This window comes from Odontesthes bonariensis, chromosome 6 (genome assembly GCF_027942865.1).
Source record: "Odontesthes bonariensis isolate fOdoBon6 chromosome 6, fOdoBon6.hap1, whole genome shotgun sequence".
Classification (NCBI taxonomy): domain Eukaryota; kingdom Metazoa; phylum Chordata; class Actinopteri; order Atheriniformes; family Atherinopsidae; genus Odontesthes; species Odontesthes bonariensis.
In genome coordinates, this window is record NC_134511.1 from 3188068 (window position 1) to 3206205 (window position 18138).

An 18138-nucleotide genomic window follows, 5' to 3' on the forward strand; every position below is an offset into this window, starting at 1 on the left:
CACTTTCACTGTCTCAAAAAATCAATCAGTCGGTGCCAGTGCAACTAAAGAAACGCAACTATACACACGTATTGAACATGAAATTAAATGAGAGAGAACATGGTATTCATTAAAACTAATCAATACCTAACAAACATCCGATCTACACCCACGTAGGACCAGACTCAGAAAAATGGGGGACAGGTAATAATGTTAATGATACAAATGATTGAAAGCTCCTTTCAAAACAGTCAAGGACTGTACAAACAAGATATTAGATAAAACGCAGGAATTAAAACATCTTACCATATTAAAAATATGACCTCTGTCCTTTCAGGCTGCTGCTCCACATTTACAGTAGCCGATAATGTAAAACAACCTACTGGCTGAAGTATTTGCATTAAGTTCATCATCTCCCTCAGGCTTCCCTAATGTTATCGGTGCGTTACACTGTGCCCATGTACGCATCCAAGGCAAGGCAATTTTATTTGTAGAGCACAATTCGTACACAAGGCAATTCAAAGTGCTTTACAGCTACATAAAATCACAAGAAGGCAATAAAATCATTCCAAAAAACAAAAAAATCATTAATTAATTAATTTAAAAGTGAAGAGTGCAGATAAAATACTTTCAGGTGTCATATGCACATCTAAATAGAACTGTTTTCAGTCTGGATTTAAACATTGTCACATTGTCCAGGCCCCTGCTGGACCCGTGGAGGCTGACTATGTAAACCGAACATTTTTCCATATCCTAAATGTACAGGTACACTTGGGGATAATTGTCCATAGACTCTGAACTGGATTTCTCATTTTGAAAAACACCACATCAACCCCTTTGAGTAATGCTGAGCAATGTTACATTTATGCCCTGTGAAACCTCATCATTGACTCCTATCCTCCGTGCATACAGATGATCTGTGATGGAGGTCATTTCATTTCCAACATTGAGGCTAAATGGCCGGGATCAGTTCATGATTCTAGGATGTTACGAGCATCCTCACTGGCACAGAGGTTTGCACAAGGCGCTAAAATTTTACTAACCTGAAGGAGTGTACTTTTGAAGTAAGGTGTAGCATAGGCAGAATTTCGGTAATGTAATGAGAGGTCAGCAAAGTCAACAAAGCAAGGCTGCTCAATTTCTCCATTGATAAAATAATTTCACAACTCTACAACATAAAGATTCATAAAAAAAACATGTAGAATATAGCATATACTTTGTTGTCTACAGTAGTAGATCAACCCTCATCTTACTTTGAAGCTCCCAGCTAAAGGAAGTGACGTTGACGCAGCTTTAGCAGCAGAGAAGCTATCAGGCTTGTGTTGATAATAATAAACTCCTGGACTATTTTCAAACTTCCAAATGCATCGTTTTGTGAGTACAGACCATATTTGTACTACTGTAGAAGTTTGGTGTCATGGCATGTGATTTTAGTGTGGTAATTTTGGAGATACTGCCAGGATCCATTAACCCTTGTACGAAGCTATTCGGGATAACTCAGTAACTCAGCTGATGTTCAGCCAAGATCGAAAAAACTGCGGGTGGGATACTTGGCTGGATGTCACGGTTCAAATGACCCCAGGTTGAATCTACTCCGAACTATCACTTTAAAGGACGATCTTCGTCTAAACGGCACCTGTAAGTTTAATAAAGTGCCATCTTTCGACTAATCATGTGGAATTTGATGGAATTAATGGATTAATTAATTATTTTTAATGAAAGTTATCAGCCCTTAAGTTATCTGCCCTTAAGTTATCTGCCCTTAAGTTATCTGTCCTTAAGTTATCTGCCCTTAAGTTATCAGCCCTTAAGTTATCTGCCCTTAAGTTATCTGTCCTTAAGTTATCTGTCCTTAAGTTATCTGTCCTTAAGTTATCTGCCCTTATCTGCCCTTATCTGCCCTTAAGTTATCTGTCCTTAAGTTATCTGTCCTTAAGTTATCTGCCCTTAAGTTATCTGCCCTTAAGTTATCTGCCCTTAAGTTATCTGCCCTTAAGTTATCTGCCCTTAAGTTATCAGCCCTTAAGTTATCTGTCCTTAAGTTATCTGCCCTTAAGTTATCAGCCCTTAAGTTATCTGTCCTTAAGTTATCTGTCCTTAAGTTATCTGCCCTTAAGTTATCTGCCCTTAAGTTATCTGCCCTTATCTGCCCTTAAGTTATCTGTCCTTAAGTTATCTGCCCTTAAGTTATCTGCCCTTAAGTTATCTGTCCTTAAGTTATCTGCCCTTAAGTTATCTGTCCTTAAGTTATCTGCCCTTAAGTTATCTGCCCTTAAGTTATCTGCCCTTAAGTTATCTGCCCTTATCTGCCCTTAAGTTATCTGCCCTTAAGTTATCTGCCCTTAATTTATCTGCCCTTATCTGCCCTTAAGTTATCTGTCCTTAAGTTATCTGCCCTTAAGTTATCTGCCCTTAAGTTATCAGCCCTTAAGTTATCTGTCCTTAAGTTATCTGCCCTTAAGTTATCTGTCCTTAAGTTATCTGTCCTTAAGTTATCTGCCCTTAAGTTATCTGTCCTTAAGTTATCTGTCCTTAAGTTATCTGTCCTTAAGTTATCTGCCCTTAAGTTATCTGCCCTTAAGTTATCAGCCCTTAAGTTATCTGTCCTTAAGTTATCTGTCCTTAAGTTATCTGCCCTTAAGTTATCTGCCCTTAAGTTATCTGCCCTTATCTGCCCTTAAGTTATCTGTCCTTAAGTTATCTGCCCTTAAGTTATCTGCCCTTAAGTTATCTGTCCTTAAGTTATCTGCCCTTAAGTTATCTGTCCTTAAGTTATCTGCCCTTAAGTTATCTGCCCTTAAGTTATCTGCCCTTAAGTTATCTGCCCTTATCTGCCCTTAAGTTATCTGCCCTTAAGTTATCTGCCCTTAATTTATCTGCCCTTATCTGCCCTTAAGTTATCTGTCCTTAAGTTATCTGCCCTTAAGTTATCTGCCCTTAAGTTATCAGCCCTTAAGTTATCTGTCCTTAAGTTATCTGCCCTTAAGTTATCTGTCCTTAAGTTATCTGCCCTTAAGTTATCTGCCCTTAAGTTATCTGTCCTTAAGTTATCTGTCCTTAAGTTATCTGCCCTTAAGTTATCTGTCCTTAAGTTATCTGTCCTTAAGTTATCTGTCCTTAAGTTATCTGTCCTTAAGTTATCTGCCCTTAAGTTATCTGCCCTTAAGTTATCTGTCCTTAAGTTATCTGTCCTTAAGTTATCTGCCCTTAAGTTATCTGCCCTTAAGTTATCTGCCCTTAAGTTATCTGTCCTTAAGTTATCAGCCCTTAAGTTATCTGTCCTTAAGTTATCTGCCCTTAAGTTATCTGCCCTTAAGTTATCTGCCCTTAAGTTATCTGCCCTTATCTGCCCTTAAGTTATCTGCCCTTAAGTTATCTGCCCTTAATTTATCTGCCCTTATCTGCCCTTAAGTTATCTGCCCTTAAGTTATCTGTCCTTAAGTTATCTGCCCTTAAGTTATCTGTCCTTAAGTTATCAGTCCTTAAGTTATCTGCCCTTAAGTTATCTGTCCTTAAGTTATCTGCCCTTAAGTTATCTGTCCTTAAGTTATCTGTCCTTAAGTTATCAGCCCTTAAGTTATCTGTCCTTAAGTTATCAGCCCTTAAGTTATCTGTCCTTAAGTTATCAGCCCTTAAGTTATCTGTCCTTAAGTTATCTGCCCTTAAGTTATCTGTCCTTAAGTTATCTGCCCTTAAGTTATCTGCCCTTAAGTTATCTGCCCTTAAGTTATCTGCCCTTAAGTTATCTGCCCTTAAGTTATCTGCCCTTAAGTTATCTGTCCTTAAGTTATCTGCCCTTAAGTTATCTGCCCTTAAGTTATCTGCCCTTAAGTTATCTGCCCTTAAGTTATCTGCCCTTAAGTTATCTGCCCTTAAGTTATCTGCCCTTATCTGCCCTTAAGTTATCTGCCCTTAAGTTATCTGCCCTTAATTTATCTGCCCTTATCTGCCCTTAAGTTATCTGCCCTTAAGTTATCTGCCCTTAAGTTATCTGCCCTTAAGTTATCTGTCCTTAAGTTATCAGCCCTTAAGTTATCTGCCCTTAAGTTATCTGCCCTTAAGTTATCTGTCCTTAAGTTATCTGCCCTTAAGTTATCTGTCCTTAAGTTATCTGTCCTTAAGTTATCTGTCCTTAAGTTATCTGCCCTTAAGTTATCAGCCCTTAAGTTATCTGTCCTTAAGTTATCTGCCCTTAAGTTATCTGCCCTTAAGTTATCTGCCCTTAAGTTATCTGTCCTTAAGTTATCTGTCCTTAAGTTATCTGCCCTTAAGTTATCTGTCCTTAAGTTATCAGTCCTTAAGTTATCTGCCCTTAAGTTATCTGCCCTTAAGTTATCTGCCCTTAAGTTATCTGTCCTTAAGTTATCAGTCCTTAAGTTATCTGTCCTTAAGTTATCTGCCCTTAAGTTATCTGCCCTTAAGTTATCAGCCCTTAAGTTATCTGCCCTTAAGTTATCAGCCCTTAAGTTATCAGCCCTTAAGTTATCAGTCCTTAAGTTATCTGCCCTTAAGTTATCTGCCCTTAAGTTATCAGTCCTTAAGTTATCTGTCCTTAAGTTATCTGCCCTTAAGTTATCTGCCCTTAAGTTATCTGCCCTTAAGTTATCTGCCCTTAAGTTATCAGTCCTTAAGTTATCTGCCCTTAAGTTATCTGCCCTTAAGTTATCTGTCCTTAAGTTATCAGCCCTTAAGTTATCAGTCCTTAAGTTATCTGCCCTTAAGTTATCAGTCCTTAAGTTATCAGCCCTTAAGTTATCTGCCCTTAAGTTATCTGTCCTTAAGTTATCAGTCCTTAAGTTATCAGCCCTTAAGTTATCAGTCCTTAAGTTATCAGCCCTTAAGTTATCTGTCCTTAAGTTATCAGTCCTTAAGTTATCTGCCCTTAAGTTATCAGTCCTTAAGTTATCAGTCCTTAAGTTATCTGTCCTTAAGTTATCAGCCCTTAAGTTATCAGCCCTTAAGTTATCAGTCCTTAAGTTATCAGCCCTTAAGTTATCAGTCCTTAAGTTATCAGTCCTTAAGTTATCAGTCCTTAAGTTATCAGCCCTTAAGTTATCAGCCCTTAAGTTATCAGTCCTTAAGTTATCAGTCCTTAAGTTATCAGTCCTTAAGTTATCAGTCCTTAAGTTATCAGCCCTTAAGTTATCAGTCCTTAAGTTATCAGTCCTTAAGTTATCAGCCCTTAAGTTATCAGTCCTTAAGTTATCAGTCCTTAAGTTATCAGTCCTTAAGTTATCAGCCCTTAAGTTATCAGCCCTTAAGTTATCTGTCCTTAAGTTATCTGTCCTTAAGTTATCTGCCCTTAAGTTATCAGTCCTTAAGTTATCAGCCCTTAAGTTATCAGCCCTTAAGTTATCAGTCCTTAAGTTATCTGTCCTTAAGTTATCAGCCCTTAAGTTATCTGTCCTTAAGTTATCTGTCCTTAAGTTATCTGCCCTTAAGTTATCTGTCCTTAAGTTATCAGTCCTTAAGTTATCAGCCCTTAAGTTATCAGCCCTTAAGTTATCAGTCCTTAAGTTATCTGTCCTTAAGTTATCAGCCCTTAAGTTATCTGTCCTTAAGTTATCTGTCCTTAAGTTATCTGCCCTTAAGTTATCAGTCCTTAAGTTATCAGTCCTTAAGTTATCTGTCCTTAAGTTATCAGTCCTTAAGTTATCTGCCCTTAAGTTATCAGTCCTTAAGTTATCAGCCCTTAAGTTATCTGTCCTTAAGTTATCAGCCCTTAAGTTATCAGCCCTTAAGTTATCTGCCCTTAAGTTATCAGCCCTTAAGTTATCTGTCCTTAAGTTATCAGCCCTTAAGTTATCTGTCCTTAAGTTATCAGTCCTTAAGTTATCAGTCCTTAAGTTATCTGCCCTTAAGTTATCAGCCCTTAAGTTATCTGTCCTTAAGTTATCAGCCCTTAAGTTATCTGTCCTTAAGTTATCAGTCCTTAAGTTATCAGTCCTTAAGTTATCAGCCCTTAAGTTATCTGTCCTTAAGTTATCTGTCCTTAAGTTATCAGTCCTTAAGTTATCTGCCCTTAAGTTATCAGCCCTTAAGTTATCAGCCCTTAAGTTATCTGTCCTTAAGTTATCTGTCCTTAAGTTATCTGTCCTTAAGTTATCAGCCCTTAAGTTATCAGCCCTTAAGTTATCTGTCCTTAAGTTATCTGTCCTTAAGTTATCTGTCCTTAAGTTATCTGTCCTTAAGTTATCTGCCCTTAAGTTATCTGCCCTTAAGTTATCTGCCCTTAAGTTATCTGCCCTTAAGTTATCAGTCCTTAAGTTATCTGTCCTTAAGTTATCAGCCCTTAAGTTATCAGCCCTTAAGTTATCTGTCCTTAAGTTATCTGTCCTTAAGTTATCAGTCCTTAAGTTATCTGCCCTTAAGTTATCAGCCCTTAAGTTATCAGCCCTTAAGTTATCTGTCCTTAAGTTATCTGTCCTTAAGTTATCAGCCCTTAAGTTATCAGCCCTTAAGTTATCTGTCCTTAAGTTATCTGTCCTTAAGTTATCTGTCCTTAAGTTATCTGTCCTTAAGTTATCTGTCCTTAAGTTATCTGTCCTTAAGTTATCTGTCCTTAAGTTATCTGCCCTTAAGTTATCTGCCCTTAAGTTATCTGTCCTTAAGTTATCTGTCCTTAAGTTATCTGTCCTTAAGTTATCTGTCCTTAAGTTATCTGTCCTTAAGTTATCTGCCCTTAAGTTATCTGCCCTTAAGTTATCTGTCCTTAAGTTATCAGCCCTTAAGTTATCAGCCCTTAAGTTATCTGTCCTTAAGTTATCTGTCCTTAAGTTATCTGTCCTTAAGTTATCTGTCCTTAAGTTATCTGCCCTTAAGTTATCTGCCCTTAAGTTATCTGTCCTTAAGTTATCTGTCCTTAAGTTATCAGTCCTTAAGTTATCTGCCCTTAAGTTATCAGCCCTTAAGTTATCTGCCCTTAAGTTATCTGTCCTTAAGTTATCTGTCCTTAAGTTATCAGTCCTTAAGTTATCTGTCCTTAAGTTATCTGCCCTTAAGTTATCTGTCCTTAAGTTATCTGTCCTTAAGTTATCAGTCCTTAAGTTATCTGTCCTTAAGTTATCAGCCCTTAAGTTATCTGCCCTTAAGTTATCTGCCCTTAAGTTATCTGTCCTTAAGTTATCAGTCCTTAAGTTATCTGTCCTTAAGTTATCAGTCCTTAAGTTATCTGCCCTTAAGTTATCAGTCCTTAAGTTATCAGCCCTTAAGTTATCAGTCCTTAAGTTATCTGCCCTTAAGTTATCAGCCCTTAAGTTATCAGTCCTTAAGTTATCTGCCCTTAAGTTATCTGTCCTTAAGTTATCTGTCCTTAAGTTATCAGTCCTTAAGTTATCTGCCCTTAAGTTATCAGTCCTTAAGTTATCTGCCCTTAAGTTATCAGCCCTTAAGTTATCTGCCCTTAAGTTATCTGTCCTTAAGTTATCAGCCCTTAAGTTATCTGCCCTTAAGTTATCAGTCCTTAAGTTATCAGCCCTTAAGTTATCAGCCCTTAAGTTATCTGCCCTTAAGTTATCTGCCCTTAAGTTATCTGTCCTTAAGTTATCTGCCCTTAAGTTATCTGTCCTTAAGTTATCTGTCCTTAAGTTATCTGTCCTTAAGTTATCTGCCCTTAAGTTATCAGCCCTTAAGTTATCTGCCCTTAAGTTATCTGCCCTTAAGTTATCTGTCCTTAAGTTATCTGTCCTTAAGTTATCTGCCCTTAAGTTATCTGCCCTTAAGTTATCTGTCCTTAAGTTATCTGCCCTTAAGTTATCTGCCCTTAAGTTATCTGTCCTTAAGTTATCTGTCCTTAAGTTATCAGCCCTTAAGTTATCTGCCCTTAAGTTATCTGTCCTTAAGTTATCTGTCCTTAAGTTATCTGCCCTTAAGTTATCAGTCCTTAAGTTATCTGTCCTTAAGTTATCTGCCCTTAAGTTATCTGTCCTTAAGTTATCTGTCCTTAAGTTATCTGCCCTTAAGTTATCTGTCCTTAAGTTATCTGCCCTTAAGTTATCTGTCCTTAAGTTATCAGCCCTTAAGTTATCTGTCCTTAAGTTATCTGTCCTTAAGTTATCTGTCCTTAAGTTATCTGTCCTTAAGTTATCTGTCCTTAAGTTATCAGCCCTTAAGTTATCTGCCCTTAAGTTATCTGTCCTTAAGTTATCTGTCCTTAAGTTATCTGCCCTTAAGTTATCTGTCCTTAAGTTATCTGTCCTTAAGTTATCTGTCCTTAAGTTATCTGTCCTTAAGTTATCTGTCCTTAAGTTATCTGCCCTTAAGTTATCAGTCCTAAAGTTATCTGTCCTTAAGTTATCTGCCCTTAAGTTATCAGTCCTAAAGTTATCTGCCCTTAAGTTATCTGTCCTTAAGTTATCTGTCCTTAAGTTATCTGCCCTTAAGTTATCAGTCCTAAAGTTATCTGTCCTTAAGTTATCTGCCCTTAAGTTATCAGTCCTAAAGTTATCTGTCCTTAAGTTATCTGTCCTTAAGTTATCTGCCCTTAAGTTATCTGCCCTTAAGTTATCTGCCCTTAAGTTATCTGCCCTTAAGTTATCTGTCCTTAAGTTATCAGCCCTTAAGTTATCTGTCCTTAAGTTATCAGCCCTTAAGTTATCTGCCCTTAAGTTATCTGTCCTTAAGTTATCTGTCCTTAAGTTATCTGCCCTTAAGTTATCTGCCCTTAAGTTATCTGTCCTTAAGTTATCTGCCCTTAAGTTATCTGTCCTTAAGTTATCTGTCCTTAAGTTATCAGCCCTTAAGTTATCTGTCCTTAAGTTATCTGTCCTTAAGTTATCTGTCCTTAAGTTATCAGCCCTTAAGTTATCTGCCCTTAAGTTATCTGTCCTTAAGTTATCTGCCCTTAAGTTATCTGTCCTTAAGTTATCAGCCCTTAAGTTATCAGTCCTTAAGTTATCTGTCCTTAAGTTATCTGCCCTTAAGTTATCTGCCCTTAAGTTATCTGTCCTTAAGTTATCTGCCCTTAAGTTATCTGTCCTTAAGTTATCTGTCCTTAAGTTATCTGTCCTTAAGTTATCAGCCCTTAAGTTATCTGTCCTTAAGTTATCAGCCCTTAAGTTATCTGTCCTTAAGTTATCTGTCCTTAAGTTATCAGCCCTTAAGTTATCTGTCCTTAAGTTATCAGCCCTTAAGTTATCTGTCCTTAAGTTATCTGCCCTTAAGTTATCTGTCCTTAAGTTATCTGTCCTTAAGTTATCTGTCCTTAAGTTATCAGCCCTTAAGTTATCTGTCCTTAAGTTATCTGTCCTTAAGTTATCTGTCCTTAAGTTATCTGTCCTTAAGTTATCTGCCCTTAAGTTATCTGTCCTTAAGTTATCTGTCCTTAAGTTATCTGCCCTTAAGTTATCAGCCCTTAAGTTATCTGTCCTTAAGTTATCTGCCCTTAAGTTATCTGTCCTTAAGTTATCTGTCCTTAAGTTATCTGTCCTTAAGTTATCTGTCCTTAAGTTATCTGTCCTTAAGTTATCAGCCCTTAAGTTATCTGTCCTTAAGTTATCTGTCCTTAAGTTATCAGTCCTTAAGTTATCTGTCCTTAAGTTATCAGCCCTTAAGTTATCAGTCCTAAAGTTATCAGTCCTTAAGTTATCTGTCCTTAAGTTATCTGTCCTTAAGTTATCAGTCCTTAAGTTATCTGTCCTTAAGTTATCTGTCCTTAAGTTATCAGCCCTTAAGTTATCTGTCCTTAAGTTATCTGCCCTTAAGTTATCTGCCCTTAAGTTATCTGCCCTTAAGTTATCTGCCCTTAAGTTATCTGTCCTTAAGTTATCTGCCCTTAAGTTATCTGTCCTTAAGTTATCTGTCCTTAAGTTATCTGTCCTTAAGTTATCAGCCCTTAAGTTATCTGCCCTTAAGTTATCTGCCCTTAAGTTATCTGCCCTTAAGTTATCTGCCCTTAAGTTATCTGCCCTTAAGTTATCTGCCCTTAAGTTATCTGTCCTTAAGTTATCTGTCCTTAAGTTATCAGCCCTTAAGTTATCTGTCCTTAAGTTATCTGCCCTTAAGTTATCTGCCCTTAAGTTATCTGCCCTTAAGTTATCTGCCCTTAAGTTATCTGTCCTTAAGTTATCTGCCCTTAAGTTATCTGCCCTTAAGTTATCTGCCCTTAAGTTATCTGCCCTTAAGTTATCTGCCCTTAAGTTATCTGCCCTTAAGTTATCTGCCCTTAAGTTATCTGCCCTTAAGTTATCTGTCCTTAAGTTATCTGTCCTTAAGTTATCAGCCCTTAAGTTATCTGTCCTTAAGTTATCTGCCCTTAAGTTATCTGCCCTTAAGTTATCAGCCCTTAAGTTATCTGTCCTTAAGTTATCTGTCCTTAAGTTATCTGCCCTTAAGTTATCTGCCCTTAAGTTATCTGTCCTTAAGTTATCTGTCCTTAAGTTATCTGCCCTTAAGTTATCTGCCCTTAAGTTATCTGTCCTTAAGTTATCTGTCCTTAAGTTATCTGTCCTTAAGTTATCTGTCCTTAAGTTATCAGCCCTTAAGTTATCTGCCCTTAAGTTATCTGCCCTTAAGTTATCTGCCCTTAAGTTATCTGCCCTTAAGTTATCAGCCCTTAAGTTATCTGCCCTTAAGTTATCAGCCCTTAAGTTATCTGTCCTTAATTTATCTGTCCTTAAGTTATCTGCCCTTAAGTTATCTGCCCTTAAGTTATCTGCCCTTAAGTTATCTGCCCTTAAGTTATCTGCCCTTAAGTTATCAGCCCTTAAGTTATCTGCCCTTAAGTTATCTGCCCTTAAGGAATTGTGTGTTCTTACAGAGGTCGATTTTTAAATGTGGACTTTTATCTTGAATGTTAACAAAACAAAGGGGATGATTGTAGATTTCAGGAGAAACAGGGTCAGATCAAACCCTGTTTCCATCATGGGAGAAGAAGTGGAGGTGGTTGAGGAATATAAATACCTTGGTGTTCATGTGGACAACAGACTGGACTGGAGACACAACAGTGAAGCCATCTACAAGAAAGGACAGAGCAGACTGTACTTCTTGAGGAAGCTAAGGTCCTTCAAGGTTTGCAACAAGATGTTGCAGATCTTCTACAAGTCTGTTGTTGAGAGCGTCATTTCCTCTTGCGTCATCTGTTGGGGCAGCAGCATCAGAACCAGGGACCTAAAAAGACTCAACAACCTGATAAAGAAGGCTGGTTCTGTTCTGGGGACGACTGTGGAACCTCTGGAGACAATAATGCAAAGAAGGATTTTGCATAAAATCAAGAGAATTATGGACAACCCTGAACATCCTCTCCATGAGACTGTTATTGGAAAACAGAGTCTCTTCAGTCAAAGGCTTCTTCAGTTTGGATGCAAAACGGACCGCTACAGGAAATCTTTCCTGCCCACAGCCATCAGCATCTATAATAACTCTTTGATTTAATTGAGCTACATCAACATTTAATTTCCCTCTGGGATAAATAAAGCATTTTTTTAATTGATTTTGAAATGAAACCTAACGTACACACTTCCCCATGTGTCAGTTTCAGCAGCAGATGTGTTAGTAGCAGTTATAGAGGGAGGTTTGTGTAGCTTATGTCACAGACCTCGATGAAAAGAGAGGTTGGGATCTGTGTAATGTGGGTCTGTGCCCCAGTAAAGCTTTATTTCTGACAACACTCCTGAGTCAAACTACAATTTTCAAACTTTATTATCCAGAAACCTGAGTTATTTGAAGGAGCAGCATGTGTCCTTCTGTGATGTTGCTGAATATTGGTTAAGTGCTAATAAATAACAGGACTGTGCATGGTGTGATGAGTTGATGTCTTCTTGGATGTCCATTAGAACAAACCAGAATCTTTTACATGCAGCCCAACACTGAGTCTTGTTTGAAGGGTTCACACAGCAAGATGCAGGTCGAACACTGGTGTGTTATTTGTGCAAAATATTTAACAAAAGCAGAATTACAACACGTTCTGTCTCATTAAACTCTGAAACACTAACAACAATCTGTTAAACCATGTTAAGGTTGCAGGGTTTATATGGAGACATGATGAAACACCGCCACCCTGTGGGGATAACATTAAACTGCAGCGTGAACACAAGGATTAATGATGTTATTTCTGATGATAAATCGTCCTGAGACAGTTCATCTTCACCACAGATACAGATGTTCAGAATGAAATAGCTCAATTTACAAACTAACGCGCTCCACTGCAGCACAGCTCATTCACTCCGTGCTCTGTCACAGTCGGCTAACTTCAGGAGTTTCTGCTTGTTTTGTGCAACATTGCAGGATATTTCAGATTTTAACGACATCTTTGAGTACGAAGGACGTCCTTACCGGAGTGAATGAGCTGTGCGGCAGCATTGATGACGTCATCCCACTAAATGCGTGTGCAAAAGCCCGAGAGCAACAACACAGCAGCTCTGAGCTAACGGTGCAATAGTACACGTCCATTCAGCTTAAAGACTTGGTGAAATAAAGACTTGAGGCTGCATCGTCTCTGGATATACGCAGATCTCAGTAGCTTCTGAAGGACGCTGACTTTCAAACTGTTATTGGTGAGTAGATGAAATGAGGTCCAGGTTTTAAATAAAAATAAACCAACTTCCCTTTAACTCGTTTCTCTTAACAGGTATCACTGGCCTGGTGTTATGCTGGTTGCCCTTCCTGGTTCTGATGGAGGTTTCTTCCTGTTAAGGGAGTTTTTCCTCTCCAGTCACCCTCATGCACTGAATCAAATATGAGTTTGAAGTTTTGATGCAACCCTTTGACTTTCTAAAAGTCATTTGCATGAATTGGAATATATTAATTTGATTAAAGTGGATCATTCCTGTACATTTTAAAATGCTTTGACAAGTATTGCAAACTGGTGCTATATTTTTCTGTTCCACACCAGTTAACAGCATTGTATCTAATAGAGCTGAGAAGTTGGACAAATTTATCCAAAACGCTCGTTTACTGCAGAAGATAAAGAGCACAGATTAGACACTTTGAATTCACTTCTGTTTCTCATGTGGGTGAATTTACCTCCTGGGCCGGTCTCCAGTTTAACACTTCTGTGCAGCTTTAAATAAAACTTTCCATTTTTATAAAGAAAAGATTTACAAAGTCAAAGTTGAGCAAATGACCACAGCAGAGAAGATGTAAACAAATGTTATTTTATTGAGAGGTCAGGGTGTTAACAGCGGTTTAGTGCTTCCAAAGGTTGGAATGAGGAGCTTTGACTGAAAGGGAGCAGCTTTCTGCAGCAGACTAAACGCTGGTGATCCTCCTGTTTGAAGAGCTCATCATCATGAGTCGCTCCCCAAACTGGACCAAAGAATTTTATTAGCAAGTCTGCACAGATCGAGGAGCTGCTGAGCTGAAACAGTTATGACTCATCTCATTTGTGGCATCTTTCAGTCTGTTCACAAGATGAACCAGACACCAAGTCAGTGGGAGCAGTTGGAAAGCACGTTTACCGGCAGGGCAGAGGACGAGGGGCTTTAGAAGCACTTGCGGTGGACGATGGAGGGGCCAGACTCATCGTACTCCTGCTTGCTGATCCACATCTGCTGGAAAGTGGAGAGGGAGGCCAGGATGGAGCCGCCGATCCACACAGAGTACTTCCTCTCTGGGGGAGCAATAATCTAAAAAGAGAGAAAGACTTAACCAGAAGCAGCAGGGGAGACAAGGCTGGGATTTAAAATGAGTTCTTTTCATAAGAGTTGAATGAGTTTGAACTCTACAGGTGGAAGAGCCTAAAATCCCATCCGTCATGAGTTCAGTGATGATGGCAGTCGGGAAATTAAAAGTGAATCTTCTTCAGAGACCGAGCATTCTGTGCTCGGTCTCTATAAGCTTTCAGATTTAACTTCAGGACAACTTTTAAACACCTGATATATAATCCCTCATGTCCCAAGACCAGAATCCAGCTCAAAGTCATAAGAAAGCCATCTTTGTTGTCGATTCATCACTAAACCCTACAGAGAGTCAGAGGAACTTAAAGCAGAAGTCAGGACATGAGGCTGGTTAGTTCATTACCTTGATTTTCATTGTGGGTGGGGCCAAGCTAGTGATCTCCTTCTGCATGCGGTCAGCAATTCCAGGGTACATGGTGGTCCCCCCGGACAGCACGGTGTTGGCATAGAGGTCCTTACGGATGTCCACGTCACACTTCATGATGCTGTTGTAGGTCGTCTCGTGAATACCTGCAGACTCCATTCCTGCAACCAGCAAAGAGTTCATTCAGTGAACTTCTGGAATAAGCACAGTTTCAGGAGCCACATGGATCATTCATAGCGGTGAGACAACCCCTCAGAGACCGTTTACAAACCGAGGAATGAAGGCTGAAAGAGAGCCTCGGGACAGCGGAATCTCTCATTGCCGATTGTGATGACTTGTCCGTCGGGAAGCTCGTAGCTCTTCTCCAGGGAGGAAGAGGAAGCTGCCGCCTGCATCTCCTGCTCAAAGTCCAGAGCCACGTAGCACAGCTTCTCCTTAATGTCCCGCACGATCTCACGCTCAGCTGGAGTTCAGAGGCACAGATATTCACACTGAATCTCTCCTCCAAATCCTGACGTTTTACTAATATTTGGAACCCGTTTTGTGGTTGCAAGTCAGAGTCATACCAGTGGTGGTGAAGCTGTAGCCCCTCTCAGTGAGGATCTTCATCAGGTAGTCGGTCAGATCTCTGCCGGCCAGATCCAGACGGAGGATGGCGTGAGGCAGCGCGTAGCCCTCGTAGATGGGCACAGTGTGGCTGACACCGTCGCCAGAGTCCATCACAATCCCTGCAGGGCCAAGTCAAGACTTTAAATAAAGCTCAACATTGAGATCACAGCAAGTCTTTGAACCACCACTGAGCAAATTAAAGTCAAACTGAACCCTTCAGGTTGGAGCTTACAGCTTTTGTAGGCGTGTCTGACTGCACTCACCCGTAGTACGACCAGAAGCGTACAGCGACAGGACAGCCTGGATGGCCACGTACATGGCAGGACAGTTGAAGGTCTCAAACATGATCTGGACCAGAAGAAAAGCGTCACTTCAGAAAGCAAAAGACTTCTGGCTCGGTTTATCCTGACCGGGGTGGGCCAGTCTGAGCTCACCTGCGTCATCTTCTCCCTGTTGGCTTTGGGGTTGAGGGGAGCCTCGGTCAGCAGGACCGGATGCTCCTCAGGAGCCACACGGAGCTCGTTGTAGAAGGTGTGATGCCAGATCTGCACAAGAGGAGAGCAGCCAAGTTATGAAGCTGCAGGCATTACGGTCAAACATGTGGAAGAGCCGTTCAGGACAGTGACCAGGTCTCTAATCTCACATGGTTAAGGTTTGTGGCAAAGTGAACCTTTGTTACTTCACAGTTTGAGTTCTAGACTAATATAACACTTGGGCTGTGTTCGATACTACATACTGATCGATCAGACAGTATGCAGAGCATTTACCCACAATGCATCTCGCTCCTGCCCGAGCCGAAATCAGCCGGCCTGAAGCTGATTTCTCTTAAGCTCTAAACTCTGTAAACTTTAGCAACATTTTAAACATTTTCTGGTGAGAAAGTAGTCGTTTAGATCCCCAACGTGTTGAAAACCTGACAAAATACCGGCTGTTTACAATTTTGTTCCCACGAATTCAACGCTACTAAAGCTAGCCGCAGTGAGCTAACGCACTTCCGGTTATTTTCACAAAATAAAAATACCCGTTGCCTTTTATCATAGGGAAAGCCATTACCATACAATTGGTGCTTTTGTTTTGAAAACAGGAAATGAACCTACCCTCGTTGTAGCTAGCTTGAAACTGCCGTTTTGACAGGAAATGACAATCTGCGACGTCACGTAGCATCTTGGGTAGTTTGAGTAGTAACCTCATGATGCATACCCAACATTTCGGCCAATCTAGTATGCATCCGGGAACTTCTCGCCTACTCAAACAGTATGAGTAGTAGGAGAAGTATGCGGTTTGGGACACAGCCTTGGTTTCCAAACCAGCTGAAACTCAGGATCACTCAAGTGAAATGAAAACTGAGCTTCAGCTGGTTTGGAAACTTTAAGATCTTTGACCAGCAGATGGCAGCGCACCACGCTGAGCGTCTGCACATCACAGCCTCACCTTCTCCATGTCATCCCAGTTGGTGACGATGCCGTGCTCGATGGGATACTTCAGGGTCAGGATGCCCCTCTTACTCTGAGCCTCGTCCCCCACGTAGCTGTCCTTCTGCCCCATCCCCACCATCACACCCTGCACACCACAACATATCCAGTTACATAACGCACACGCACGCTCCTGGCATGCAGGTGACGGTCACGTTGGTACCTGGTGTCTGGGACGGCCGACGATGGAAGGGAAGACTGCGCGTGGGGCATCGTCTCCAGCAAAGCCGGCCTTGCACATACCGGAGCCATTATCAACAACGAGGGCAGAGACGTCGTCATCCATGTCTGAAAGGAAACCCTTACAAATTAGACATTTTTAAAGATATTAAAAGCTTGGACCTGGTTATCATTTAGGCTCCTGTTTAGATCTTCAAACGCATCAGGAAAGCAACTTTGACATGACATCCTTTGGAAGAAGAGTGCTGAACCACACCCAGTTTCTTCTCATCGTCCACACCCTCAAAAGAAAACCCTCCAAGCAGAAACCAACTTATTCCTAAACCTTTAGCTGCACACACAACCAGCTGATGTCCTCCAGCTTGATCAACTCCTCTTTGAGTTTGTCATTTGGAATATTTCAGAAGTTCAGGCAGAATATGACACCATATAGTACGCAGCCTTCCTAAGAACCGTCTTAACATTCTGTTCACTCCCCTTGTCCTACGGGTCAAAAATGACCCGCCCTACCAAAGCCCCAAAATAAAGCAACTTTGGATTTTAAATCCAAAATCTATTTTGTATGATGAAACCACCTGTTATTAATCTAGTCAACTCAATACATTTTTAATCATGCATTTTTTTTTTTAAACACAATACAAAAAGACATTTTCAGGATTACACTTTCTTTAAAAACCACAAACCAACTGTCAGTTGGACCAACAGTTTTCTTTTACATAATAAAGGTTTATTATTGCTATTATATAAATGTGAAGTAATTACTTCTGAATTAATTATATTGAAAGGGGGAAAAAAAAAAAAAAAAAAAGTAACTTTTCTCTGGGGTTTAAATGCTTTTCTAATTCACGGGTCAAAAATGACCCTAAAGACAATCTTTGTACCCTAGTGGTGTACAGCCCACATGGAAACAAAATATAAAGTGTGACTTTTTCTAATGATGGGGGCCCTTCGGGAAAAGTCATACTCCTGTTGGAGAAAGCTAGTTTAAAGTTTTTTTCTACAGCTAAACATAGTGGTGGGTCACTTTTGACCCGCAGGACAACAGGAGGGTTAAGAAACATTACAGAAGTGATTGGTGGGATTAAACTGAGAGCCCAGGTAACTGCAGCAGCTCATTAAACTGCTTTATTTTAGGCAGAAACAGGTTAAAAGCAACGACTCTTTCCCAGAAGTGCTCCCATAATCTGTTCATTTACTCAGCAGCCAGAGGATGAACTTTAAAACAAATGCGTTATTCAAATGACTGACAGACTCTTGGAAACTGTTTCATGCAAGTCCAACACCCCCCAGCCCCCCCAGCCCACCTGTCGGTTACCTGCAGTGATTCTCAGCAGGTGGGCTGGTCAATAAGTTCCCGTATTAGCATAAAACTCGAGTGCAGCTGTTAAAAAAGCGCGCTATAAAACAGCATCTCTTACCTGTTGCAGGTGAGTCGGTGTGTTTCTGTCCCAGCTGTGCACGGTTACTGCAGCAGCACGCGCTAACACGCACCGGCTTTATTCACGCTCTCGGGGCGGCTGGCGTCGTCCATAAAAGGTAATAATCCCACACCTGGGGCTCTGATTGGTCCAGGTGAGCAGAACACGCTGAGGTTTCTCAGCTCGCGCCCTGATTGGCTGCAGAAAGTGTCTGTCAAGATGAACCCAAGAATCACTGCAGAGTGTTTACCGAACAACACCTGAGAGGGAAGTCTCTGATTGGTCCGTCACACAGGAAGCCCGAGTAAAGATTTAGACTTTTATGGAGATGAAGAAACGTCCTCCGACAAACCAAAACTGTCCTCTGAGTTCAATAAAAACGCTTCTATGTCTAAACACCAGTGCAGCAAAAAATAAAAGTTCTTCTACAAATCATAAATAAGCAAAAAAAAAATCTGAGTGAGAGTTATATGTGTGAGTGTGCGTGTTTAGAAGAAGAAATG

At 40.1% G+C, this 18138-nt stretch overlaps 1 protein-coding gene across 1 annotated transcript; it reads right to left on the reverse strand.

Annotated features, from left to right (window-relative positions):
* Positions 1–13054: 13054 nt before the first annotated feature.
* LOC142381842 (actin, cytoplasmic 1-like) lies at positions 13055–17726 on the reverse strand. The gene is made up of 9 exons (XM_075467101.1): positions 17636–17726; positions 16201–16325; positions 15997–16125; positions 15000–15110; positions 14829–14913; positions 14523–14684; positions 14228–14419; positions 13936–14117; positions 13055–13541 (listed from the first exon to the last, which is right to left on the reverse strand). The coding sequence occupies exons 2-9, from the start codon at positions 16321–16323 to the stop codon at positions 13398–13400; spliced, it is 1128 nt and encodes a 375-aa protein (XP_075323216.1). The 5' UTR covers positions 16324–16325; positions 17636–17726; the 3' UTR covers positions 13055–13397.
* Between the last annotated feature and the right edge of the window lie 412 nt (positions 17727–18138).